The sequence below is a fragment of the Miscanthus floridulus genome, chromosome 15 (genome assembly GCF_019320115.1).
Source record: "Miscanthus floridulus cultivar M001 chromosome 15, ASM1932011v1, whole genome shotgun sequence".
Lineage (NCBI taxonomy): Eukaryota > Viridiplantae > Streptophyta > Magnoliopsida > Poales > Poaceae > Miscanthus > Miscanthus floridulus.
In genome coordinates, this window is record NC_089594.1 from 71,919,271 (window position 1) to 71,945,530 (window position 26,260).

General features: G+C 45.1%; 3 protein-coding genes and 1 pseudogene across 3 annotated transcripts; 1 reads left to right on the plus strand and 3 right to left on the minus strand.

Moving 5' to 3' along the window:
* The first annotated feature begins 1,253 nt into the window (after positions 1 to 1,253).
* On the plus strand, positions 1,254 to 2,791 carry LOC136506752 (uncharacterized). Its single transcript, XM_066501641.1, has one exon. It carries the CDS (start codon positions 1,331 to 1,333, stop codon positions 2,735 to 2,737), a length of 1,407 nt encoding a protein of 468 aa, XP_066357738.1. The 5' UTR covers positions 1,254 to 1,330; the 3' UTR covers positions 2,738 to 2,791.
* A 7,594-nt stretch (positions 2,792 to 10,385) lies between these two features.
* LOC136507636 (protein FAR1-RELATED SEQUENCE 5-like) lies at positions 10,386 to 15,826 on the minus strand (annotated as a pseudogene).
* Positions 15,827 to 18,558: 2,732 nt separating this feature from the next.
* On the minus strand, positions 18,559 to 22,335 carry LOC136508558 (GDP-Man:Man(3)GlcNAc(2)-PP-Dol alpha-1,2-mannosyltransferase-like). Its single transcript, XM_066503260.1, has 7 exons — positions 21,999 to 22,335; positions 20,834 to 21,120; positions 20,200 to 20,386; positions 19,937 to 20,005; positions 19,656 to 19,849; positions 19,462 to 19,571; positions 18,559 to 19,236 (listed from the first exon to the last, which is right to left on the minus strand). The coding sequence occupies exons 1-7, from the start codon at positions 22,287 to 22,289 to the stop codon at positions 18,992 to 18,994; spliced, it is 1,383 nt and encodes a 460-aa protein (XP_066359357.1). The 5' UTR covers positions 22,290 to 22,335; the 3' UTR covers positions 18,559 to 18,991.
* Positions 22,336 to 23,515: 1,180 nt separating this feature from the next.
* Positions 23,516 to 24,974, minus strand: LOC136508930 (aspartic proteinase nepenthesin-1-like). The gene has a single exon (XM_066503707.1). The coding sequence runs from the start codon at positions 24,943 to 24,945 to the stop codon at positions 23,620 to 23,622; it is 1,326 nt and encodes a 441-aa protein (XP_066359804.1). The 5' UTR covers positions 24,946 to 24,974; the 3' UTR covers positions 23,516 to 23,619.
* Positions 24,975 to 26,260: the final 1,286 nt, after the last annotated feature.

Sequence of the window (26,260 nt, forward strand, 5' to 3'; positions counted from 1 at the left end):
AATGATAGTGTCAGGCCGTTCGGGTGGGCATCGAAGCTCACTAGTGCAAGGGTCCGGATGAACGGACAGCCCTACCCACAACATTTACGTTGCTTTGTGAACCTCAAAGCTCATCACCAACACGGGTATTCCATTTTCCAGTAGTGTAGGTAAAATCACATACTCCCTCTGCCCTTAATATAGTAGATTTGTAATTGTCCTAATACGTCAAGCCAACTTAAGTCTGATCAAGTTTATTAAAAGAATATGAATATTTACAATATCAAATGAGCTCCAGATACATTACTGAATGCATTTTCCCTTCATTATTTGCCTCTCTGATATGGTAAATATTCTTGTTCTTTTCAACAAACTTGATCAAACTTAAGCTGGTTTAACCTAAGACAACAGAAAATCCACCATTTCAAAAGATTTAAGTCAACTTAAGGGAATACTTAAATGACACATGTATCCATGCATAATCTTTTCAAAATATTCTTAATGTTTTCAAGATCTTATAAATTTGAGGGATTTTAAGAATATTCTCTAAAAGAAATTAGTGGTCAAAGATACACACTATGTGAGAAGTTCTTTTTACTGGTGGGGTACCTTGCATGTAAAGTTTATTGGAATTTATTCTAGATTATGTTATGGTACTCTTTAAATTATGTGGGTCTAGAATTTCAAGTACTTTACACATATATATTGATGAATGTTCAATATACAACGAACATAGCCTATAGCGATCAGGAAGGCTGAAAAACACCACTAATTTCCCTGCCTCCCTAAGTTACGTGACATTATAATCTCGACCAAACTTTTAATCTTCAGCGTGTATAGGTCATTCTACTCTAAATTTTCTGATTACATGGTATCTCTTAGCTAGTAAAATATCACAAAATAGTGATCCAAATGGCATGAATATAGATTATCCTTAATTCCGTATCATCAACGTGAATATCACAATTTCCAACCTCGAATATGTGATCACATAGGTCATGTTATGCAGTAACAATATAATTAGCCTGATTTTTTTTACTACAGCACTAATGCATGTCATATACATCTGTCAATGACTAGGCCAACACAACCAAACCCTCCTCTTTAGCTTAGCAATAAAACTTCTATATAGTAAAGAGATATCATTAATAAGAGCATCAACAAATTATAACAAACTAAAATATCCAATCCCTGTCACTAGATCTCCTTGTCGCTCCCTCCATAATCCAAATGTTGCGCACCAAAGCTGCACAATGTTAATCCATCATCATCAACAAAGACAAGAGCAACAAAACAACATAGATTACACACATATACAAAACAAAAACAATTAATGCGCAAATGAGCTGCCATGAACACTAACACAAGCTACAAAATTCAAAAAATGCCTCCTCTTCATTTGTCTCCACTCCCTCCTCTCCTCCCTTATATCTTGCAGTGCGCTTCTTCTTCATCTCCTCCCCTCCACCAAGCTGAGCTCGATCAGACTACATCCATGGCGAGGAAACGCAAGGCCTCCGACTCTGCCGCGGATATTGACGGCGACGGCAACGACGTGGTCCACTCGCCGCCACCACTGCTGGCTTCAACAGACGTGTGCACATGGGCATCATCGGGCGGTGGTGGCATGGCCGCCACGGTGGCTGCGGCGGCGGCGCAGCAGCAGCAGCGGGGAAGGAAGCGGTTCGTGGGCGTGCGGCAGCGGCCGTCGGGGCGGTGGGTGGCGGAGATCAAAGACACCATCCAGAAGATCCGCGTGTGGCTCGGCACCTTCGACACGGCGGAGGAGGCCGCCCGCGCCTACGACGAGGCCGCGTGCCTCCTCCGCGGCGCCAACACGCGCACCAACTTCTGGCCGCGCCCCTCGCCGGCTTCCGTCGCAGTAGCCGCCGCCGCGCAGCCTCCGCCGACGCCGCCGACGCCGGCGGCATCAGGGTCTCCAACGCAGCCGCCGGCTCTTCCGTCCAAGGTCACCAACCTCCTGCTCCTGCGGCTCAGGGCCCGCAACAACCAGCACCAGCAGCAGCTCCTCAACGCCGCCCCGGCGAGGCAGCAGGAGGCCGCCGCGCTGCTGCAGGGGCCGTTGTGCGAGGAACCGTACGGCGGCGGCGAGGAGTGCGCCTTCCAAGTCGACGACTTCTTGAGCTACGACTGCGGCAGCGACGAGAACAGCTCGCAAGAAATAGAGGACGAGGAGGAGGAGGAAGAGGAGGAGGAGCTGGACTTCCAGTTCATGGACCAGCAGGCCGCGTCGCCGGCCGCGGGGTGCGAGGGCGGGCTCTGCTCGCCGTTCGAGGTGGTGGCGGCAGAGCTCGGCGGCGCGGTGGAGGCCGCCGGCGGCGGCGTCAGCGGCGAGCCGGCCACGGCCGTTCACGAGCTGATGATGAGCAGGATGGACTACGAGAGGAAGATCTCGGCGTCGCTCTACGCGCTCAGCGGCGTCTCGGAGTGCCTCAAGATGCGCCTCGGCGCCGCCGCCGCCGGTGGTGGTGGCCACGCCGTGCGTGATCAGCTCTCTGGGCTGAGGGAGGCGTGCCGGAAGAAGCAGCGAGAGACAGTTCAGCAGCAGCACGAGCACGAGCACGAGCAAGAACCGTCATCGGAAACAGCAGAGGATGTCAAGCCGACTCGTGAGGAGTGTTCGCCAGGCGGCGGCGCCCCGGAGGCGACAAGCTCGTCGTCTGAGGCGAGCGACGGTGACGGCGACGGCGGCGACGTGCTGCTGTGGAGCTCCCTGGACTTGGCTCCCATCTGCTGAATGACATGGTTGATCGAACAGCTTAGAGACTGTGTGTTGTATTCGTTTGTACTACCTCTGTCCGCGAAAGAATGCAGACACGTGTCGGTCAACGAAGCTTAAGTTTAACTAAGTTTATAGCAAATATTATTAGTATTTACATCTTCAAATAAATTTATTATAAAAATATATTCTATAACTAATCTAATGGTACTTACTTTATTTCATAAATGTTTTCACTTTTTATATAAATTTGATCAAAGTTCATACGGAAATGCTCGGTGTAGGGCGTCCGGCGGAAGCGCAGCCGTCCAAACGCCTCCTTGGTGGGCCTTCAGACGGGCGGCCCAAACATCCCTGCGCAACGGCACCAGTTGGTGGGCCTTTGGACCGTCTGAATCGGCATTTCCCCTCACCCGACCGTGGTCGCGGCTGCGTCCACCTCGCCGCGGAATCCTCCACCGCGCCGCGCGACGCCTCCATTGCTCCATCCGCCCGCCGCGCCGCCCGCCTCCAGCGCGCCGACCTCCTCCACCGCGCCGCCCACCTTTCCCGCTCACCGTACGCCCCCACCGCGGCGTCTGCCTGTCGCGCCCGGTCCACTGTGTCGCTCCATTCCGCCCCGACCTTCGCTAATCGTCTCCACCATCCCATCCTCCCGCCATGACTACCTGCATCGCGTGGCCCGCCTTCACAGGGATTGCGACGGTTGCCTGTCACCCCAACCCTAGCGGTGCAGGTACGACGCCGGTTGCTTGCCGCCCGCTCCTCCTTCTCCACCGCGACCAAACGCCGATTTCGAGTGATGCATACAAGATCAGGCCGGGATGTGTCGCCCATTAGGGGCGACTCGCCCAACAGCACCGACGAGGAGGCAGATGCTGGGCGGGGATGTGGTCGCGGGCGTCTGGCAGTGAGGAAGGTCCCCAGTAGCAGGGCACGAGGGGGTCTGACAGTGAGCAAGGTCCCCAACAGCAAGGCAGGACAAGCATCTTCGAGCAAAGGACGAAGCAACATCTCTATGAAGAAATCTCCAATAAAGAAGGTCCCAAACCAGAAAGGTATGGCGTCGAACATGTAGCTTCTGGGTACCTGAATCATCTCATATGCATATTTTCAGAATTTGTAAATGCAATACACTGGATGATAGTGTGTTCAATGTATGTTGGTGGTGCTTGCTAGGCAGTAGATGCATGTCCAATGACTACAGATATTGAAGGAATATAATTGAAATCTTGAGATCAGACATGCCATTGCTCTTTACTGCATCTCCAATGGATTTTCTGTTTATCATATATGATCAAATGCATGTTGATTCCAGCTAGGGCTAGTGTTGGATAGCAACTTTGAACATGTATGCTGATTCCTACTAGGGTTAGTGTTGGATAAAAACTTTGAACATGTTTCATTATGTTGTCCTGCGTTTTTTCACCATGATATGTCCAGTGTTTCATGCCTTCTTCATATATATTTTTGCAACAATCAGCTATAGGGCGTCTATATATTGGCATGTTTCATTTTTTAAATGTGATGTGTTATTGGCGCATCTATGCTATCCACCTGCGTGTTGGAGCATGTAGCAACTTATGTCTACTTTTTTATGCGTTATTATGAACTGTGTACCCCAATTTTTGGATTTGATTTTAATATGTTGTTTCTTTGTCTTTTTTACGTAGGAATTAATGCTCCCAAAACCAAAGGCAAAGGCAATGGAGACCCCTTCATAACAAGATTTTCAGTCCACAGGATTTGTGACCACGAGTTCAATCAAGATCAGATAGGGTGGAATGAAGAGGCTAGTTTTGGTGCTTTACTTGCCATGTCTAAGTTTTCCATCCCTGTGAAGCTCGTTGCATGGATTATGAAGCACATTGATGTTGATTTGAGAGAGTTTAGGCTCAAACATAAAGTCATTGTATTTAACAAGCAGCTTGTTTGCAACATTCTTGGTGTGCCTAGCGGAGAAGAGCCTGTTAAGCTTACTTCCATCGCCGATCATTATGAAGCATTCCAGAAGATTCAGGAGCCTTTTATGGATGGATTCAAAGGGAAGTGGCCCAAGTGCATGGAGGTGTTGACTAAACCTAAGGACAAAGACTCTTTTTTGAGGGCATTCATGTTGCTTGCCTTGAGGTCTGTACTCTGCCTAGGAACAAATAATGCAACCACCTCACGGTACCTGTACAACTTACAGGATGTCTCTAAAATCAAATCATTTGACTAGGCTGGGCACATCCTTGATGAGTTGATGAATCAAGTCTGAAAGTACCAGATCAGTGATCCTGAAGCTGAAGGTGCTGCCGCAAGCCCCTACCTTGGCTCCTGCCTTGCTATTTTGACGGTATGTTCATTTTTCTCTTTTGTCTTATATTCTTTTCTGTAGTCACATTGCAATAACTTTGCTAATCTGTTTTATTGGTACCACCTCATGTGTTGCAATAGCTATCTATATATGTTTCAGTACATAAGTTTCCATATACTTTAGCCCTAATTTTCTACTATTTCATTGGTACTACCCCATGTGTTGCAGTAGCTATCTATATTTGTTTCAGTACGCATGTTTCCATATACTCCAGCCCTGATTTTCTACTATTTCATTGCTACTACCTCATGTGTTGCTGTAGCTATCTATATATGTTTCAGTACATATGTTTCCATATACTTTAGCCCTGATTTTCTATTGTTTCATTGCTACTACCTCATGTGTTGCAGTAGCTATCTATGTATGTTTCAGTACATGTGCTTCCATATACTCCATCCCTAATTTTCTACTATTTCATTGCTACTACCTCATGTGTTGTAGTAGCTATCTATACATGTTTCATTACATGTGCTTCCATATACTGTAGCCCCGATTTCCTAAATGTTGGGCCTTCATGTTTTTTTGGTTGTATGTAGATTGCGTACATGGACCACCTTGACATACCTGCTGACCGGGCTACTCACAAGATCAATTATTATGTCCCACGTATTTGCCATGTCACCAACAATGACTTTAAATTCGTTGAAAGTGTTGACAGGAGTAGGTTGTAGCTTAATGCATATGGGCGGCAACCTGTGAGTTTGATGCTTTTTTATCTTCATTCATCTTTGGTCATTTCTTTTAGTCATTATGTTATTTCTTGACATAATATACCAGCCCCTACCCTACCCCGGTGCCCATGACTGGTTACATTCCACCCTTGCCGCCAAAGCCTGAAGAAGAGGCCATGGGGCCACCCCTAGCCTCCAATGCCTGAAGAAGAAGAAGAGCCCGTGCAGCCAAGTCTTAAGGACTGGCTGGATTGCCCAGGCACTTCCAACCACCATCTAGTTGATACTCCTGTGGTTGCCATTGAGGTGATTTTGTCAAAACCCTCTCATAATTTCCATACATGTTGAACAATGTGCATTCATATGTTATAGTGTAATTTCTTCCATGTTTCATTTACTCCACTTCATATATTGCAGTGTCATTTCCTACATGTGTCAGTGACCCTATTTTATATTGCACAAATATATATGTATATATATGTTTGCAATTTCCTATGTTTGACATTGCATATATTATTTTATTACAGTCCCTTCTTAAAGAATACCAAGTTCTATTGGCTCAACTTAATTCTTTGGTGGAGAAAGATTTTGATGAGCTTGCATAGGCAATGAAAGAGCAAGGAAAGGTGATCATGGCAAAGCGTGGTGCTGAGTTGGCTTCTAAGTTGATCCATCTGAACAAATGTTTGAATGATGTTGCTGATTTGGCAAGTAAGATGAGCCAGCTGAAGAAACCTTCCAATGACAATGCCAACGTGCATCCTCCACCAGATCCAACAACTTCATCTGTTGAGTCACCCAAAAAACCATCCAGCCCACTAGAGAGTACTAGGACATGCAAGTACTTCTAGTGCACCAATCCCACCAGAGGACAAAACAGATGAACCAACTCCTTCCCCTCCACCAATCCAATCAGAGGAGAGTACAAAAGGTCCAATTCCTTTCCCTCCACCAATCCCACCAGGGGAGAGTACAAAAGGTCCAATTGCTTCCCCTCCGCCAATCCCACCAGAGGAGAGTAAAAGAGGTCCAGTTCCTTGCAAGCCATTAGTCACTTCATATGTACATGATATCCCTTCATTTGACCTATTCAAACCTGATGAACCAGAGTTCAAAGATATCTATGGAGAAAGATCTAGAAGCCCTATGCCTATCGGTAAACACTCTGATTTTTTCATCCATCTCATTTTATGTGTTCAAATGTGGCTTCTTTGTTTAACACATCCTTTTTTCTCTTTTTGTCTTATATTCTTTTGTAGCCCCATTGCAATAACTTTGCTAATTTGTTTCATTGGCACCACCTCATGTGTTGCAGTAGCTATCTATATATGTTTAAGTACATATGTTTCCATATACTTTAGCCCTGATTTTCTACTGTTTCAATGGTACTACTTTATGTGTTGTAGTAGCTATCCATATATGTTTCAGTACATATGTTTCCATATACTTCAACCCTGATTCTCTACTGTTTCATTGGTACTACCTCATGTGTTGCAGTAGCTATCTATATATGTTTCAGTACATATGTTTCCATATACTTTAGCCCTGATTTTTTGTCCAGGGAACACCACCATTGAGGCTTCCAAGGATAGACAAATAGGCTCAAGCACAATCGAAAAAGGAATAGAAAGAAGAGGAAAAGAATTTATGTTGGCCTTGGGCTGAAGCAAAAAAGATCTAAGGGTGATGATGATGATACCAAAGAAATTTGGAATAAGTTTTTGGCTAAAAGAGCTTTTGATCAGGGATTCAAGATAGAGGGTGAAAGCCAACCGTGAGATTACCCACTCCCAACTCCCCCTACCTTTTTTCAGTTTGACTTGTCCTACACTTATGCCCTGTTTAATGTGATGTCAATATCTGTTGCATTAGGCTTGCTTAGTTGTTGTGAATGCATTATTCATGTGTTGAAACTAGCTCTTTTTTTGTTTCCATACTTCATTCATACCTGTTGCATTAAGTGATCAGTTAGCTTTTGCTTGTTTGCCACCTCTGTAGTCTTCATTTTTTTAAACAAAAAAATAAAAATTGGCTCTACTTCATTCATATGTGTTCAAGTAGTTGTAGCCATAGCTTTATTTAATTGTTGCAAGTGTATTTTTCAACTGTTGAAACAAGCTTCTATTGGTTTAGCACTTCGCTCATCTTTCTTCCAGTAGGTTTTGATTATACATTGGTTGTGGTAATTATATCGCCTTTTCTTTTCTACAAGGCCACCTTTCATTGAGATCGATGGCTTCCACGTTACGTATGATGAGTTTTATGACTCCTTCAAGCTAAGGGGATTGGTTGGTAACAATGTAATGGCCTTGTGGAGTTACCAGTTCAATCTTGACCACCTTCAATTGTATGAAGAGAAAAAAACAAGAGATATAAAATTTGCTTTCCCCTAGTTGGCCATGGTAATGATACAATACCTGTGACTTTCCATTTCATACTGAATTCCTGGAACTCATCTTTTATTTAGCTTTTTTTTCTTTTTATGTGTGCTGGATAGGACTTCATGAGTGTGGATCCAACTTCTTTCAGACATGATGGGACTTGCAAGAACATTTACACCAAGATAAATGAAAAATGGACTATCGCCAAGATGGATCTGGTACGTGAGCTATATATACATTGTTTGGTTTCAATGAAATACAATTAACGATGTTGTCAAAGGTGCCACATTAATTTATTTAATTTTACATAACCATACTATGCAGATGTTCTTTTCAATAGTATTTGAGAACCACTGGGTGCTTCTTTGTGTTAGTATGTTCATGAAGCAAATTGCTTTCTTTGACTCTTTGAGTGCCTCCAAGGAGAGCACATGTTTGAAGCGTGCCCAGAACTTGGTAAGTGGCTTCCTTGCTGTATCCTGTGTTTTCTTGGGTGTTTCAAGTAGCTTTTTACTTTTAGTTGTTACACATTCATTCCACCTTTGTTGAAATAGCTCTTGATTACTTGTTGCAACATATTTGTGGTTCTTGGTGTAAATTTCAACACATGTGATGACATATGATGTGCTATGATTTAGCTAGCAAGCTAAAAAATACCAAATAAGAGGATTCTGAAAATCTAGTGTCACCTTTTTTTTCTAATTTGTCACTGCCTCTTGTACATGTTGCACATTCATTTTTCAGTTGTTGAAGTAGCTCTTGATTATCTATTGCATGTGTATTCCTGAATTGTTTCATTGTTTTTCAGATTCAGAATTTTGCAGCCACAACACTAAAACACGGGGTCCTCAAAACTAACATGTCTCGTTTTGACTAGATCTACCCTATAGGATATCCTAAATAAAATAATTTGTATGTTTCCAATTTAGCATGTCCCTCCTTGTCATTATTGCCTAATGATTGGATGTTCACATGTTTTATTGTTCCTTTTCTTAAAAGGTTTGACTGCGGGTTGTACACAATGGATTATATGGATGCATGGGATGGCAAAAAGATTGTAGCTTCATCACTTGAGAAAGTATGTATTTCCATTCTAAAATTTTCTTATTTTTGCAACTCCTATTTCTATCTCTAAATATGCTTGCTCAGTTTTGCTCTCCTTTCTTTTTTTCATTATCTCTCTGCCCAGGGGTCGGTGCTAGAGTATAGGAAGCATGATGTTGCACTACTCCTTCTATCAGAACGCAATGTGGTTAAGCTAGATGACTTTGTGAAGAAGTATGATGCCAAGAAGACCTGATCAAGTTGATGCTATGTACCTTAGGAGGTGTCAGGAGAACGATGTGCATTGAAACACCAGAATTCTTGTAAATATGGAGTACTATTATGCTATGTGGCAATATGTGAATGCTTGTAATCTTAGGTCATCATACCCTGAAAACATCCTGGCATGATGCTGATCTACTTTTGGTAGCAACTAAAGTCCGCTAGTGTTGTAATGTGGTGTACTGTGAACATCTTTCTAAAAATGTTGGTTAGTTCTTTTAGCTTGTGCTGTAACATTTATTTTTCTATTGGTCCATGCTTGTCAATGTTTGTCCACTTTTGCAACAATGTTGACCATATGCACGATCTGGTAATCAACCTTTGCTGTTGCATGGCCACATTTTTTAGATGTAACAGTAGTGAGACTCGGCTTTTTCATTAGAGCATTTCAGATGTAATAGTAGTGAGTTTATGTTGTTTCATTAGAGGATTTTCAGATGTAATAGTAGTGAGACTCGGTTGTTTCATTAGAGCATTTCAGATATAATAGTAGTGAATTTTTGCTGTTTTCATGACCACATTTTTCAGATGTAACAGTAGTGAGACTCGACTATTTCATTAGAGCATTTCAGATGTAACAGTAGTGAAATTATGTTGTTTCATGATCAGATTTTTTCAGATGTAACATATGATTCAGGTACTTGCAACATATGATTCAGGTACTTGCAACAGACTGCTACTACCAATTCGACATGGTCGATTAGAGTCTCAGAAAATGGCATAACAAAACATCAATGTGCTTTTTGCCATACTTCACCACATGCAGCTATCTTTTGCTATGGGTAGTCTTTAGGGTACATCCACTCAAACTTTGATACATCACATTTGAGAACACCACTTGCAAGCAGCAATTAATTGTATTGTAAAATGCTATAAATTAAATTAAAAATTATCTAGTGCTATGACCTAATTATGAACAAGAACTCAAACTAGAGCTTCAACTCTATTTCTTTCATTGCTTTCAGTATCTCTTGTGCTATTTGCATGTATTTGCATGTTTGAACGCTATGCCCGTCTTCATTGCAATAGGAGCATGGGGGAGGTTTCTTACTTCCCTTCTTCTTCTTTGATTTACTCTTCTTTATAGCTTTCTCCCTCACTTACTACACAATGCTCTTCTTCCTTTCCACTTCATCCTTTGGCCTCCCTGGTGTATCATTGGTAGGAGGGTTGTTCACCATGGCTGTGTTGACCGTCCTTTGTTCTTGGCATTCATCTACTTCCATACTTGCTACACTTCCTGGCTGCCTTAACATCTTCCCAAACCTTGTCTATCCCTTGTGAAGCATCTGCTGCTAGTCCACTCATTTTCTACACAATGCATTATATCTGAGCTTGTTGGTTGTAGGAACACCAAAACAAGCTTCAGGTGACAAGAGGTTTTCACTGATCTTTATGGTTGCTTCCTCCAACCATCTTCTAAGCAAGTATTTCTCTAGAATTTGTTCTACATCGCAGCTGGTGAATACTTTTAGAATGTGGGGACATAAAAGTCCATCTTGCTCAAACATATTGCAGGTGCATGAATATGTTGTTGCATTATCTTAGACTGAAATGTTGTAGGTTTTCCATGTTAGCTGACCGCATCTGCGCACTTGTTTCAATATCTCTATGGAAACACCTTCACCCTCTACAGTGACCTGCCCCTTCTTGCATGATGTTGAGTCACGTAACAGCTCCTAGAATACGAAGAAAACACTCCTAGTGTAGAAGTGAGCAGCTTGCTTCTCAAATGCATATCTCCCCCTAAAGCGGTGGTTCTAAAATCTCACCCTTGCAGCCTTAAAGATTCTTTTTCTCAATACTTGTGTCCATGATGTACTCATATTGTGTTACAAATTGTAGCACCGAATCTTGTGGATGCACTAGCTTCTTGAAGAGTGAATCCATACTTTCTGGCCTTCCTGTAGTGCTTGTGAAAGGGAAGAATGATTTCCTGAAGTATGATGGCGCCCACATTGTCCTAGCAACTGACATGTTCTAAAATGCCTCATTCTTATGCAGGTTGTACTTCTCCTCTAAGCTATGCCACATGAGCTCAAATTCTTCTGGCGTTTCTATATGATTAATGCAAGAATCAAACTCATTAGCAAATTCTTCACTAGAGTTGATCAGCCAACCAAGTTTCTCACAAGCCTTGCTCACTACATGAAATTTGCAGCATCTATGTACAACATCAGGGAACACCAGCGCTATTGCAGCCTTCATGGCCTTATCTTGGTCGGTCATTATATTCCTTGGTTCAAGCCCACCCATTGCTTCTTTCAAGGTTCAAAATACCCAGACAAATGATTCAATCGTTTCATCCGGAAGCAAGGCACAACCAAGTAATATGCTCTACATATGGTTGTTCACACCAACTATGGGCGCAAATGGCATGTTGTACCTATTAATACAAAGGTTGTGTCAAAAAAGATACAATCCCTGAAAGTCTTGTACATCTCCCTTGTCCTTCCGTCCACCCAAAACAACCCCCTAACAGCATTGTCACTATCAATCTTCACCGCATAAAAAAAGGTTGGACTCTCAGACTGCTGCTTCTAGAAATACTCCAATGTTGCCTCCATATCTCTTAAATGAACTCCCTTCCTCAGGTGACTCCTCAAGTTTGAAACATCCTTGCTGTTGAACAACAAGTTCCCAATCCCACCATGGAAATAAGAAAGCATAGCCATGATTTGCATGGTGCTAATGTTCCTATGGTGGAGTGTCTTCAGAAGCTCATAATCTGCAAACGAAATGCTCCGATGGGACCTTAGCTGTTTCCTTCTTCCCTACTTTCATCACAACCACCCTCCATTTACCATCCCGTAGACCAACTGCCATATGTACCTTGCAATCAGTATTTCTTGACAGTGTTGCACTTCTTTGACGCTGTGGTCAGTACAACCGAAGAACTCTTCTTCTTTGAGGCCTTAGCTTGTGCTACATCTTTGGTCGAGCTCTTCCTCTTTTAGGCCTTAGCTTTTGATGCATCATTGGTCGTCGTGCTATTTGAAGTGTTGTCCTCCTGCTCACTATCTGGCCTTCTGGCATGTGTGCACTCAAATTCCTTCCTAATAAGCTTCTTAGTAACAATACTATTCCTTGATGATGCAACCCAGATACTGAAACCCATTTTGAATGCATAAGCATTGTAAACTCTCCTCGCTTCTTCAACACTGTCAAATTCTATGCCCACAAATGGCACAACAGGCTGTGAACACACAACATCTTCTTCTTCATGGTAAACTTCTTCTTTAGATGACACATTGTGGCAGAACCACCTAATCTAATGCCTCCTAGGAGTTCTTATCTTCCATTAGACACTAAGCACTCAAGGGAGAACACTAAATTATACAGTTCCGTCGGGCACACCCCTAGGGAAGAACCCTGAAAATCCACATTTTTGCCATCAGGATCACAAATAAGAGAATAAAGCTTACATCATTCTTAACCATTTTTGCATCACTTTTTAATACAACATCAGAGTACAATATTTATTATTATAACAGCGGAATATAATCATATTATCCGAGTTATGAACAATTTAATGTAACAGTGGAATATAAACATATAATCAGAATTACAGCGGAAATAAGTATCTATTCATGGCATGATGAAGCATTGCAATATAAACTATGACAACGGATTATAAAAACTTATGTTTATAAAAATATTTGGTGAGAGTTATAAATAAAAACTATGATCGCAGCAGTAAAGAAAATCCTCTCTGAGCCCACCAGGAGGAATCCACACATAAGAGTCAGCTCTAGCATCCACCTGTCACCTGCAATAGGGGGAAATAAAACCCTGAGTACTCAATTGTACTCAACAAGACTTACCCGATAGGAGGAAAGAAAAGACTCCAAAGGATATGAAAGGCTTTCTGGCTTGTGGGTTTATTGCATTTGCAGGAAGCATTACTAAGAGTGCATCCTTATATTGGATTTTATTAGTAAGCCACATTAGTTCATTAACTAACCATTCTATGTAAGCACCTGTGCTACTTTCAAATAGGTGGTAAGCAATCAGATTTCCTTTTTCCATCTTTCATCTTTCAGTTCTTACTATAGTGCTAGGCCTTCGACAAGCCGTACCGGATCGCTCGGCGATTCGTGAATCAATGCCCCTAGCTGGGTACCCCGAAAATACATGCCCCACTTGTACCCAAGACACAAGCAGGACCAACCCATCACCCTCCTGTCCTAGGTGTCTAGGTCTCCGTCCAAACTGGGACTCCAAGCCCCCGCCTCTGAGTCCCGGACTCAGTGCGGTGCAAGGACCTGCTAACCCAAAAACCACCAAGACTGTCGGTTCGAAAAGAACTTGATCCACGATAAGAGAGCAATAAGTCTTCCAAGCGCCCATACCCAAGTATGTGCTCGGGATAATAAGTCTATGACTTGCCTAGAGTCTTATGCAACGGTCGGTCCTTAACAGACACGGACAGGGAAAGTAGTGTAACCAAGCTATGCCTCATGTCCTCGGCGACACAACCTCTTACACCCACCAATACCCAAACCATATCCCTGTCCGATCACTATTTTTCCTTTCCACCATTTTTATATATTCCAAGTGATAATAATCCAATAATATATTTCCTATCTCTCGCGAGTGACAACCATCACTCGACTTCTACTGGAGTCCTACAGCATAGCAATCTACATGATCTTGTCATACTAGTAAGACTCATAGGATAAAAATATATATATGCAAGTGGGTTTCATTCAACTCCTTAAAACTTAATGCACAAATATAATTTAAACTGTAGAAAAGTAGGGGTTATGCACCGGGGCTTGCTTGGGTAAAATATAATCAGAAGTTAGCTTTCCATCATGGCGACTCGATCTCCAAAAGCACCATTTCTCTAGCAACTCTCGATGACTTCGTGATCCATCGACATCCCTATTATGATATGCAATGCGATGCAATGCAAAGACGTAATTAATCAACTGCCACCGTGATTCGAAAAATACGATTTACGCCTTTCAAGTTAACGAGCTAGTTCTAACAACTAATGTACTAATCTACGTATCCATGTTGTCGAATAAGACGTTATTTCCCAACAATTATTTTAGTTATATAAACCCAAGTTGTTTCTTTATTTCATTCTATTGATTTAATCTTTATTTGAAATAGGGCATCATTAACTACCCTAGTAAACTAATTATTCTGGAGCTACAAAAATTACAGTGAGCAGCTAATATTGCTAGAAACCTACTGTAACAATTTCAGATCTAATACTATTACCAACTTATCACGGAAATTCCTACAAGTTCACCCTTTAACACTATTAAGCATGTTAAAATAATTAGAGACATCCTAAAAACATACCGAACCTATGCGAACAAAATACTCTATCAGGTAGATCATGATTTTAGAAACTTAACAAAACTGGTTTGGCATTTTTATGATTTCTCTACTATTTATTTTAAATTTTTGAAAGAGTGTTGACTTAACCAAAACAAAAATTAACACAAACAGAACAAAGGCCTGAGCGGTCGGCTTGGCCCGCAGACACACGGTCGGCCCAGGCGGAAGCGGCACACGGTCCGGCCCAGGCACAGGCAACTGGCTGGCCCAGCGTGCGGTGAGCACGGCCCAACACGGGGTGGGGCGCGAGCTGCCCAGCAATGGCCCACGCGGCAAGACCGGCGGCGGTGGCACCATTTTGCTAAGAGACCCTTGTACTTTCTTTAAACTAACCCATAGGACACAAACACTATTTATGTGAGTCACACAATTTGTATCAAGCACCCTAGAAATGTTCTATTTCATATCTCACCCTTCTCTCCTTCATCACACACCAGTGGTCCAATCCGGCTGATTTTCGCCGGTGAAACGATGACCCGGCGGCATAGGGGCAGCACCAGACCCTGACCGTGCATGTGGGGTCGGTGGCATGGCCAAAGGTGGCCCACGACACACCGGCCAGGCACAGTGTGCGGTCAGCCAAGGGGCGACGGCGGGAGGTGGAGCAGGGTGGTGCGGCACGCTCACGCGCGGTGCTTGGTGCTCGACAGGGCAAGGCAGAGTTGCGCGCGGCAGTGGCGCAGGGGACATATCGGGGGCTCGAGCATGGCCATGGCGTGCTGCGGCAGCAGTAGGTCATGGCAGTGGCTCGCGCGCGCCAGCGTGCGTGGTGGCCGGCGACGGTAACGGCCGCAGGAGGCCGCCTGGAGTAGCGGCTATAGGTGCGATGGCTCGGGAGGAGCAGCACAGCGGCGGGGGAGCAGGGTGCAGCATGAGGCCGCAGGCATGCGTGTGGGACGGCAGCATGGGGAACTGAGAGCAAGGGAGGCGGCATGCCGGACCCAGCCGGGAAGATGGCCAGCCACGGCGGGGCGCGGACGACGGCGGAGGAGGCGCCTGGAAGGGGCAGCGCCATGGAGCAGTCGTACCAGCACGGGGCGTGGAGCTCGCACGTGCAGGAGGTGGGACGGCGCGGACGTTGGTGTACCAAGCGGGTATAGCACGACGGGGAAGGCACAATGGCGGCGGAGCATGGGCGCCTCAGGGTGGCTACGAGGTACGGCGGTTGGCTGAGCAAGCTGGGATGGACAGCAGCACAGGCGTGTGAGAGGAAGGCGAGGCGCCGCACGCGGCTCGGGCGCGGATGAGCAGCGCGTTCACACAGGGCGCCTTGGTTATGGGGCGAGTAGAGGAGGGGGCGGCGCTGTGGGTCTCGGGAGGGGTAGCGCCATGACGCTGCGGGTCCAGCCCATCAACGGGGGGGGGGGGGGGCAGGGCAACGACAGGCGCGAGACGCAACGGAGGCGTGGCGCGGGGAGGAAGAGGAGATGCGTCGGTGGTGCGGTTGCGCCTACGCGCGCGATGGCCAGGCAGCGGCATCGGCGGGCGTGGACCACGGCTGGTGAGGGTAGGGAAGGGGACGGTGGTGACAGACGCGCTGTGGAGCAGCGGAGGCAGCGCTGAGGCTTGCTCGCACGGTGGCCGGCGCTGAGGGTGCTCGGCGGGTGCTGCGGTAAAGAAAAAGAAAGGGCAAGGGGACAGAGCGAGCAGCGGCTCTGCACAGACCGACAAGACAAGTAAGGGCAGACAGAGGCAGAGACAGACAGAGACGTTGATGGTGAACGCACGGGCAGCGCACGGATAAAGTCGAGGTAGATAGAGATAAGCCGTGGCAGGCAAGCAGAGGCATCAGAGGCAGCACGACAAAGTTATTAGTTCGACTGGACAACGGAGGCAAGTGGTTACTCGGCGGTGCACGGTAGAGACAGGACACGGCGTGGGCAGGGGCAGAACCACGTGCACCAATTTCAGACGCCCAGCGCAGTGGACCAGTTCAGATGCGATTGGATGGGAGGCTTTGCAATGCAGAGAAATGCAGAGCCACGACAAGAACAAGACGGTGAATAATTGTCATCAACGAGTACGCTGTATGCCAGGAAAAAATAAACGAAGCTGTTGCGCTCTCTCTCTCTCTCGTCAGTTCGTGCTTATCAAAATAAACCCGTGAGTATATATATATATATATATATATATATATATATATATATATATATATATATATATATATATATATATATCGTTCTATTTATTAATGGATTTTATTTTATTTATAAAAGTTGCTTTTCATACTTAATCTAACAGAACCAACTGTTCGCTGGCATCGTCGTTCGACATTCCTAAATATCTTTATGCACTGAGTAATTTAACTTGGGCGTTTATTTGAGTCCACAAAACTAAGTCACGCGGGATTCGCTTATTGCATCACATACATTTTTAAATAAAAAATTCCGGGAACTCGTTTCGAAAATTTTACTTAGGCCTAAATCGCGGTGCTAAACAAGCTCGTAACACCAGAAGTGTTACACACATCCACATCAATATAGCCTTGCACATCAGTGACATTGTTGGAGACACTCTGATTGATATCAATTTCACCTTGGCCCTGCAAAACAACGATGCAAAAGTTTTAAGCATGACACACATGCACCCTCCTTAAAGGAAACTAATGAAACAATGCTTGATGTAGTAAAAAGATCTTACTTCAGCAACAATTCCACGTGATGTATGAATAATTGTGTGACTGCAATTGTTATTGCTCGAGCTTGCGGCATTTTGTGGTAGTCCAATAAATGTTTGTTGTTGCATGCTAGCACTATTTACATCCTGCATATACCCTATGTTACAAACTGCATAAGTAGATGTTTCACGTGCTATAATTCTATGTTTCCTTGGTACAAACATGAAGACAAGCAACCATGGACTAGATCAAATGAACACAGTAAATACATCATAAATTCGAGGTCATCCTGCTTTACACCCCATGTTACAAACTGCATAAGTAGATGTTTCATGTTCAATAATACTCTATTGCAAATGGTAATCTGCATACAGTCTGCTACAGATAAGAACAAGGAACTATCCACTATTGCAAGCATAGGTCGGAAGAGGCTGAAAATCGTAGATCTTACCTCAGCCACGCCATGAACATATATGGGAACGCTCCTTGAAATGGCAGCTGCGAGATCTCCATCTAATCGATGAACTGGTAATCTACTGCTCGAAGCACCTCCTCCATGAGTCTGCTTGAACAAATCCGTCGAATCATTTGCAACGATTGGGGGTGGGCGATGTGCATAGGGATGATTCTCTGGGGTAAACTCGATTTGTTGCAGTAGGTGAGACATTGGGGATCGATTATTGCAATGATTGTCAAGCGACGCGCGGCGAGGAAGAAGCCGCACTCGAGCGACATGCGCGGCGGGGAAGAAACATGGTCGACCGGAGCAGCACGCGACGGGAAGAAAGGGAAGCAAGATTTCTAGGTCGTTCGGTCCATGGGCTGTGTGCTGGGCTTGCGTTCACGGGAACCGTCCGATGGATCGGTATCCATCGGACATCCGAGCACCGGCGCTCCCCAAGTTGATGTTGTTTGATTTCTCGAAAAGCGAAAATTAAATTCTTTTCTGAACGGATGGAGTACTTTGTTACATGCATGGCAGATCACTAAGATAAAAAAAGGCCTGGTGATAACGTGCTTACCCATTTGTTTTATCGAAGGAATTAGTAAAATTTAATTCATCAATGTTTGCATCTCCATGATGGAAAGTAAAGAGTGCAAGACAAATTGAGTTTATATAAAAAATTAAAAATCCATGGGTGCACTTGGGTCCACTCAGTCAGTGGCACGACACAATTCAAACAGAAGCTTTTGCTCAGTACAGAGTTCAGGTAGAGCTCAGTACAACACGAAGATGAACTTGAAGGTTGAAAGAACAAACTCAACAGCTACTAAAGACCGCAAGAAAGATTCAAAACCGTGCACAATGATCACCATTTTGAATTCTATATGGCTGATCAAAGTTAGTAGTATAGCACCAAGCGCTGTTGACGTATCATTTTCTGTGATCTATTTCTGTACAGTAGTGTTACACGATGCACATACACAGGCAGTCTGGGAAAAGGGAGCAGCTCAAAACAAAACTATGCCAACTCAATGCGCCTTGCAAGTCTTTCAGTGTATCACATGTGAAACTTGTTAGATAATTCAGATTGTTAGGTGGAAACTGCAGCTTGTCAGGACTCAGGCTTCCCTTGCTGACAAAATATGGCGAACAGCCTCAGTGAAATCTTCATGGAATCTCTGATCTGAAAATCTTTGTGCACGTTTCCTAGCCACAGCTGCCATTTCTTGCCTCCCTGACTCCGGCATCTTCAAGACCTTGATAATTGCTTCAGTGTAATCTTCCTTCTCGGAGGCTAGAAATCCTGTTTGATGCCCATCCTCATCTAGCACAATGTCCATCATTGGTCCTGCCGATTTATGTGCTGCAAAAAGTGTGGAAAGCACGAAGTGTTATGTTTCCAAGATTAAAGTGCGTATCAAAGAAATGACTTATGCACCAGTCTTTTTAATTAGTGCCATCAGAAAATCCAAAATATGTATGTCCAATCTCACCCTCAGTGGCATTTCGCACATAGCTTTAAATTTACACATTACCTTAGTATTTAATCCAAATAATGAAGGAATATGAAACTCAGGCAATTACTTACCAATTGGAATAGCTCCAGCTGCCATATACTCAACAACACTTATTCCGAAATGTTCATCTGTCATCGAATGGAGCCCAGCAATGGCACCCCCAAGAAGTTGTACCAGGTCTCTGTTAAACCAATGATCCTACCAGTTAACCGATAGAACATGCATGGTGAGAATTTTTTTTGAAGAACTACATAGAATACAGTACCTGTAAGAAATATCCTTGTAGAACTCCACAAGCTCATCTATGTGTAGTTCAGTGGATCTGTCCTTAAGCTTTTGTAGTCTGGCCAGATCCTCTTTATTCCGGCAACTACCGACAAATTGAAGCTTTGGCTTAGGAAAGTCAGGATCTAGCCTTTGAAGAGCAAGTGCAAATGCCTCCAGCTGAAGACCATGGGCCTGGTGGAAAAGCGAGATAGATAAATGTTACTCTGAAGTGGGTGATCGGAAGTTAAGCTTTTACATTTGAATCTTGACATGACATACCTTTTCTGGGCGGAACTGTGCAACTGAAATAAAAATAGGAGGCGTTGTTGGTCTTTCCAGGGGAAGCATCTGCATTATAAACCAAAGGTTTCAGATGAAAACTAAGAAAATCATTTTTATTTAATTTAATGACATAAAAGGTTATCAGGAAGAATAATTAGTTAATTTGCTTCCAAAATGTGTTCAGATAATGAGCACATAATTGATTGATTAGGATTCATAAGAAAAGTTTTGCAACACAGATGGTTGCAGTCTAGACATGCCTGAAGAGAAGAAGTATCACATGGAGGGTACACCCTCTTAGTACGCTCTGGGATCTTCCAAATGTTTATAATATGGGATCTTGTCCATGACGAATTAACCATTACAAGATGTGCACATGAACCCACCAGACCATATAACCAACTGAATATGGTATAGTAAAGGATTTTGCATCGGGACAGCCAAATGCTACAGTAGAATGAGTGTCATTATTATTATATAAGAACAGAAAGGTACAATAATATTGATCACATATACAGAAACAAAGATAATATACAGAAACAAAGATAATTAGGACCTCATTCATAGCTATGGAAACAGCAAAACCAAGTAACTCATGTTCCTTAAACTTTAAGCCAACGAGTGGGCAAAATAATTACTAGTTGAGCATTACTTGATCCTATTAATCTATATGTGGCATCTTAAGAAGGAAGAAACATGTGTTAATAAAGAGCTTAGGGTAGATTAAGACAGCACTCAGGACAAACATACATGGTTAGCAAGCACATTATTGGTGATTTTATCATGTTTTGGGACTTTGGTTTCTCAGATACAGTAATGCATCATGTTTCTGTATTAAATACATTGGTGGACCAATAAAAAGAGTTCAAGCTAATCACTCTGTGCAGTGCATACCTTCCTGCGATACGAGAGTTGTTATTGTACATAGAACTGCGGTGCTTAACACGTTCAACCATATCAGAACTGATTGTAGGGTAATGAGTATAGCAGATGACTTTGCAACCAAATAGCCGAGCCAGTGGATATGTAAAAGCATAGCCACTTGTATCAAAGTAAAACTGGGGGGTAAAATTAGTAAGGGCCTCCCATGCAAGATAAACGGAGCCAAGGCTTTGCCCAATCATTGTGAAGTGGGGATAGGTGCTTGCTTCGATCCACTTTCTCTTATTCAAGTGAACAACCTGAAAATGCAGCCCAAACAAATCATTAATAGTGCTGGTATGTCACATCTGCTAAAGAAATTCTTTAATTAATTTTGTAAACACGATAGGGAACTGCTGTAGTAGGAAAGGTAACACACATTTCCCTCACTCAGTGAGTTACTAAAGCCACATTTTGTTTATATTATAATGACATTGATTTAAATCCCAATATACAGTAGAGGCACTTCACTCAATTTAGACTTTTCAGACTATATTTGGCATTATTGCTATTTCCTTTCACTATGATTCCAACTTTATCTGCAATGGATTCAGACTAGGGAGGTAAGCACAAATTTTTCATGCGCATCTCAGAAACTGCCAACTACCAATGTCTATTTTTGTATCATAGAATGTATTTAGACCAGCAATAACAACCAGTTATGAATCAGCCAAGCAATGATATACAGCCCCAAAGGTTCAAGTAGGAAGCAAGAATACTGTACATCATAATTCCACTACATGAACGCAACTCCTAACACAGCCAACAGCAGCTGCCAAGGAAGACAGGGAGCCGCGCAAAAAGTTTGCATGTTCGACCATCGCTGGACAGCAGATTCTATGTAGCAATATAATGCAAGAAAAAGTCAGACAAGGCAGTCGAACAGTATTATTCAGAATTGAGAGTCAGTATAAGCAACCAGGCCCTAATAATAATATGAACCGGATTTCCAGTGCGGCGCAATGCTCAACTGAAATCAACGGGGCACGACTAATCAGGTGCACTAACATCAGCCATTTCAACTTAATGGAAGCAGCTCTGCAGGACGTCAAGCAGCTCGAACAACCGAGATCCATTTTTTTCTCTCTCTTTATTTACAAAAAAGGTGGAAACCCCGACCAACCAGGCGGCGCCGTACCTGCGGCGGGCGGAGGAGACGGACACCGAACCGGTCGAGCGCGCGCGCGGAGAGAGCATCGGGCGCGGCGTCGGCATCGCCGGTGTAGACGGCGCAGGGGAGGTCCGGGCGGAGCTCCTGCACGGCGCGCACAGCGCACCAGAGCACGCGCTCGCCGCCGCCGCCGTCGTTGGTGTACGGGTGGAAGAACCCGGCGGCGTCCGCGGGGCGGCGGCGCGGGACTAGGAGGCGCCGGAGCGCGGCGGCGAGGAGGGCGGAGAGGACGGCGACGAGGCCTGCCAAGATCGCCATGGACGCGACTGGAACTGCGAGTCTAGTTGGGCTCGAGGAGGGTCAGTTTTTTTTATGTCTGGCCGGCTTGGCCCATGGGCCGAAGAATTGACTTGGAGAAAAAAAAAACTCTGTAATAAAGCACTTTACTTGGAACTTAGAGCTTTCGTTTCGAGAGATTTCCTCTATACTAAATTGCAGTTTACTGAAATTACATTAGAGGTAGAGAAACTTCAATTTCAATGTGTAGAAGTGTTGTGCTACAACAGGTTATTCAAAACACATCTCTCTTATAATCAATCTTTCTAGCACAACAGTTCTACCACATCTCAAATGCTAGAAAGAGTTCATGTTCCAACCAGGGAGAAGGAAGGAAGAAGAAAGATGAATTTGACCATTACATGTGGAAAATGAAGATGAAGAATTCGTTCTAGCATTTATTTTTCTAGATCTGTCGCTAACTAAAATTTCTATCACTATGCAATCTTAAGGGCCTTTTTGGAAAGCAAGATTCTTGAAGCACAGGAATATGAAAAATACAAGCATATAGAGTTGCATGGAACTTGCAATCCGGAACCAAAATGCAGAAAAGTTTTCACTCAGCAATAACACATCCTTACCGGTGCACCACCACCATACAAGGATTGCTACCTATGCCAAGCAAATTTGTGACGGCACAAGGTAAGTAGACCGTCATGCTTGCCTGAACTCGTAAGATAAAGATTGAATTTTTTTTTTTAAATTACGTAGTACAACGTAGACACTTACAACACGTACGCACACTCACCCCTATGAACACACGTACTCAAGCCCTACCCCTAAGAAAGAAACAATAATTTATGAGAGAGTAATATGTACTCCTTTGATTAAAAATATATATATAATTTCCTCGATGTATGAATGAGCCTCCAGCCTAGTGGTTGGAGCTCCTCAGCCGAGCAGACCAGATTCGAATCCCCATGGAAACGAATTTTGAACTGTGTTAAAAAAAACAAAAACAAAAAAATAGGTAGAGGGCTCCCTGCTGATGGTACAAAAAAATGTATTATTGTTCTTAATAACTCAATATATATCTTAAAAATTCTGGATTTGCATCTGCTTCATTCATATATTAAGTATTCCATCTGTTTTAAATTATAAAATATTTTGGCTTTAGATACACGTAGCTTTTACTATATATCTATAGACACATATATCTAGACACGAGCAAAAGTCATGTAATGTCTTTAACATTTGGAACAAGAGAGTAACGACTTTGCGAGGTCTATCTGTTATGAGTACTAGTACCGATCGATCTGCCATGCATACGTATGGGACAGCATGTATGCATATCATCTCCATAAGTTGGTAATCAGATAGTGCTGCAATCGGCGTTCTGGAAGGAGAGCCGCCCCCCGCCGACGTCAAAGAGGATGTGCATGTTCTGCTGCTGGAAGTTGCCGATGATGCTTTGCTGGTACCCTCCGACGATCGCCATGCATGCCGTCGACTTCTCCAGCGGGGCCCAGTAGTTCTCCGGAGGCAGGGCCATGTCCGCGCCGCCGCTGAAGTGGAGCACCAGCGTCGGCACCACCCTGTCCAGGTCGCCGCGTGCCACGCACAGCGCCATGCCACCGTCGTCCTCCCCCGGCGGCGGCACGAGGCTCCCGTTCAGCTGCCGGGCAAGCTCGTCCACCAGCGGCTCGTACGCGTCTTCCACGAGCGACGTGAAGGAGCTGCCGGAGTCGATGATGACGCCGCCCTCCCAGAACCCCTCCTCGACTTCCTGGAGATCGAACGCCGAGCTCGGGATGGGCAGCTTGGTCTCGCCCACGGTGATCCCCACCAGCGGGAGGTAGTAGAACGCGCTGTAGGGGTAGTCCTTGGGGCTCTCCACGAACGGCATGGACATCACGGGACCGCCGCCGCTCAGGCTCGCCGCGGCGCCGACGAACAGGTGGCTGGACGCGCCGTTGTTGTGGAAGTAGGGCGTGAGGCAGTAGGAGAACCTCTTGGCGCCCGTCTGGGAGGCCAGCGACAGGCGGCCGCGGCCGAGCCCGATGAGGCCCGACGCGCCTTGGAGCGCCCCCGGCGTGACCTCCGTGAAGCTCACGCACCCGAAGGCGAGCGTGGCCCCGCCGGACTGGAACGTGAAGACGTCGGTGCCGAGGGAGCCAATGATGCGGCCGGCGCCGTAGGTGGCCAGGAACGTGCAGCTGCCGTCTAGCGCGCAGAGGTGCACGTCGTTGGCCGCGCACGCCCTGTCCCGGCACGGCACTGGCGCGAAGCTGCTGGAGGCCGACGCGTTGAAGTAGGGCAGGTCCTGCCGCGCGCACACCTTCCGGAGGCACGTCGCGCACTGCGTCCAGATGAGGTTGCTGCCGGTGTCGATGAGGGCCTCCGCGCGCTGCGGCGGGTCGCCGACCTGGTACTCCGCGATGTACTGGCGAGTCGCCCAGTGCACTGGCGCACTCACGCCGCCTCCGCCTGCGGCGCCGGCACGCATGGAGGCCAGGTTAATCTGGCGGTTGAGGGCGATGGCACGGCGAACGCGCTCCGGTGCGGTGTAGTTCCCCTTGGCGTCGACATGGGTGAGCTTCATGCGGATCCCTGTGGCACCGGTGCCGCCACCGCCGCCACTGCAGGTTAGGGCAGTGCTGAGGCACAAGAGCACGAGTAACACCAATGTTGCCGCCATTATTGTTTTGATCTGAGCTTATTCTTGTGCCCATCGAGACCTTATGTATATATAGTGTGGCTGTGCATGCATGGTGAATTGGTGATCCTCATCTCCATTATCCTGCGGGTAAGCAATGGGTGGCCACGCACAAGACGGTTGACTGCCGGTTGACTCTCCAGTTATTATCATCACAAAATACTGCCACAGCTCGGTGACGACAGGAAAATGATGCAGAGGCACGTCAAGCCACATTTTCTTGGATTTATTTGAGTGATAATGGCATTACAGTGATGTTGAAAGTCTACTTGGCGAGTCAATCGTCAGCTTGTAGCTAGCACTTACCATGTGTTGACTACCAAAAGCGTGCCAACGTGGAAATTGGGGTATGCTAGTTTCTAACGTCAAGGAAGTGCTGGAAAATATTTGGCGCGACAAACAACAAAGAAATAAGCAAAGAAGAGAGGAGATGGCGCCTGCTCCAGCAGAATCGGCTAGGCCGGCTAAGACGGCTAAGCCGGTTCCTCCGCCCAGAGTCTTGGCTAGGCCGACTCCCAATTTGGTTAAATCGTCTGCCCCTGTTTTAACCTGGCCGCAGTGTCTGAGCCCGTAAAAACCGGCTTAGTTAGGTTTTTTGCCGAGTCCGAGCCGGTTTGGTTTCCAAATCAGTTTTTGATCTATTTTCAACGTGGGAAACTTGAAGAAAAGAACGTGTTTTGGACTTATTTCCTACAGTGAAAAGACCAATATATATATATATATATATATATATATATATATATATATATATATATATATATATATATATGAGAGAGAATCATGGCCGATTGAATATCTCGACTTCCAATCATAAAAAACACAACACATACCCTCTTTGGCCCTACTTCTATCTACCTTGTGATAGACATAGTGGATCACCTAGACATAGATCTAGCGGGTACAACCTTACATACGGGATAAAAACTTCCTAGAACATGATCTAGAGAGAGAGGAAGGGAGGTGAGATGTCACCGACCATCCGCAGGCTTAGAGGAAGAGCTCGACGTAGCCATAGCGAAGGTGATGCGGTCCGGGTCAGCGGTGTCGTGGTGACGGTGTTGAGGTCAGTCGCAGTGCATTGGTGGCGTAGAGGAGGCGGTGAAGACGACAGTGGAGCTTCCCGTCGCTGGTTGTGCCCCTCACTAGATCATATTGGGTTTGTTGGTGGGTGTGGCGGCTCACGGTGAACCTCGTACTGAGAGCCGTTGACCCCCACCTCTCTTTATAGCGCAGTGCGATGGGCCCCACCAACCATGTAGGGTTGGGCGCCCCCGATCAGGGCGTGAGGTCAAGGCCC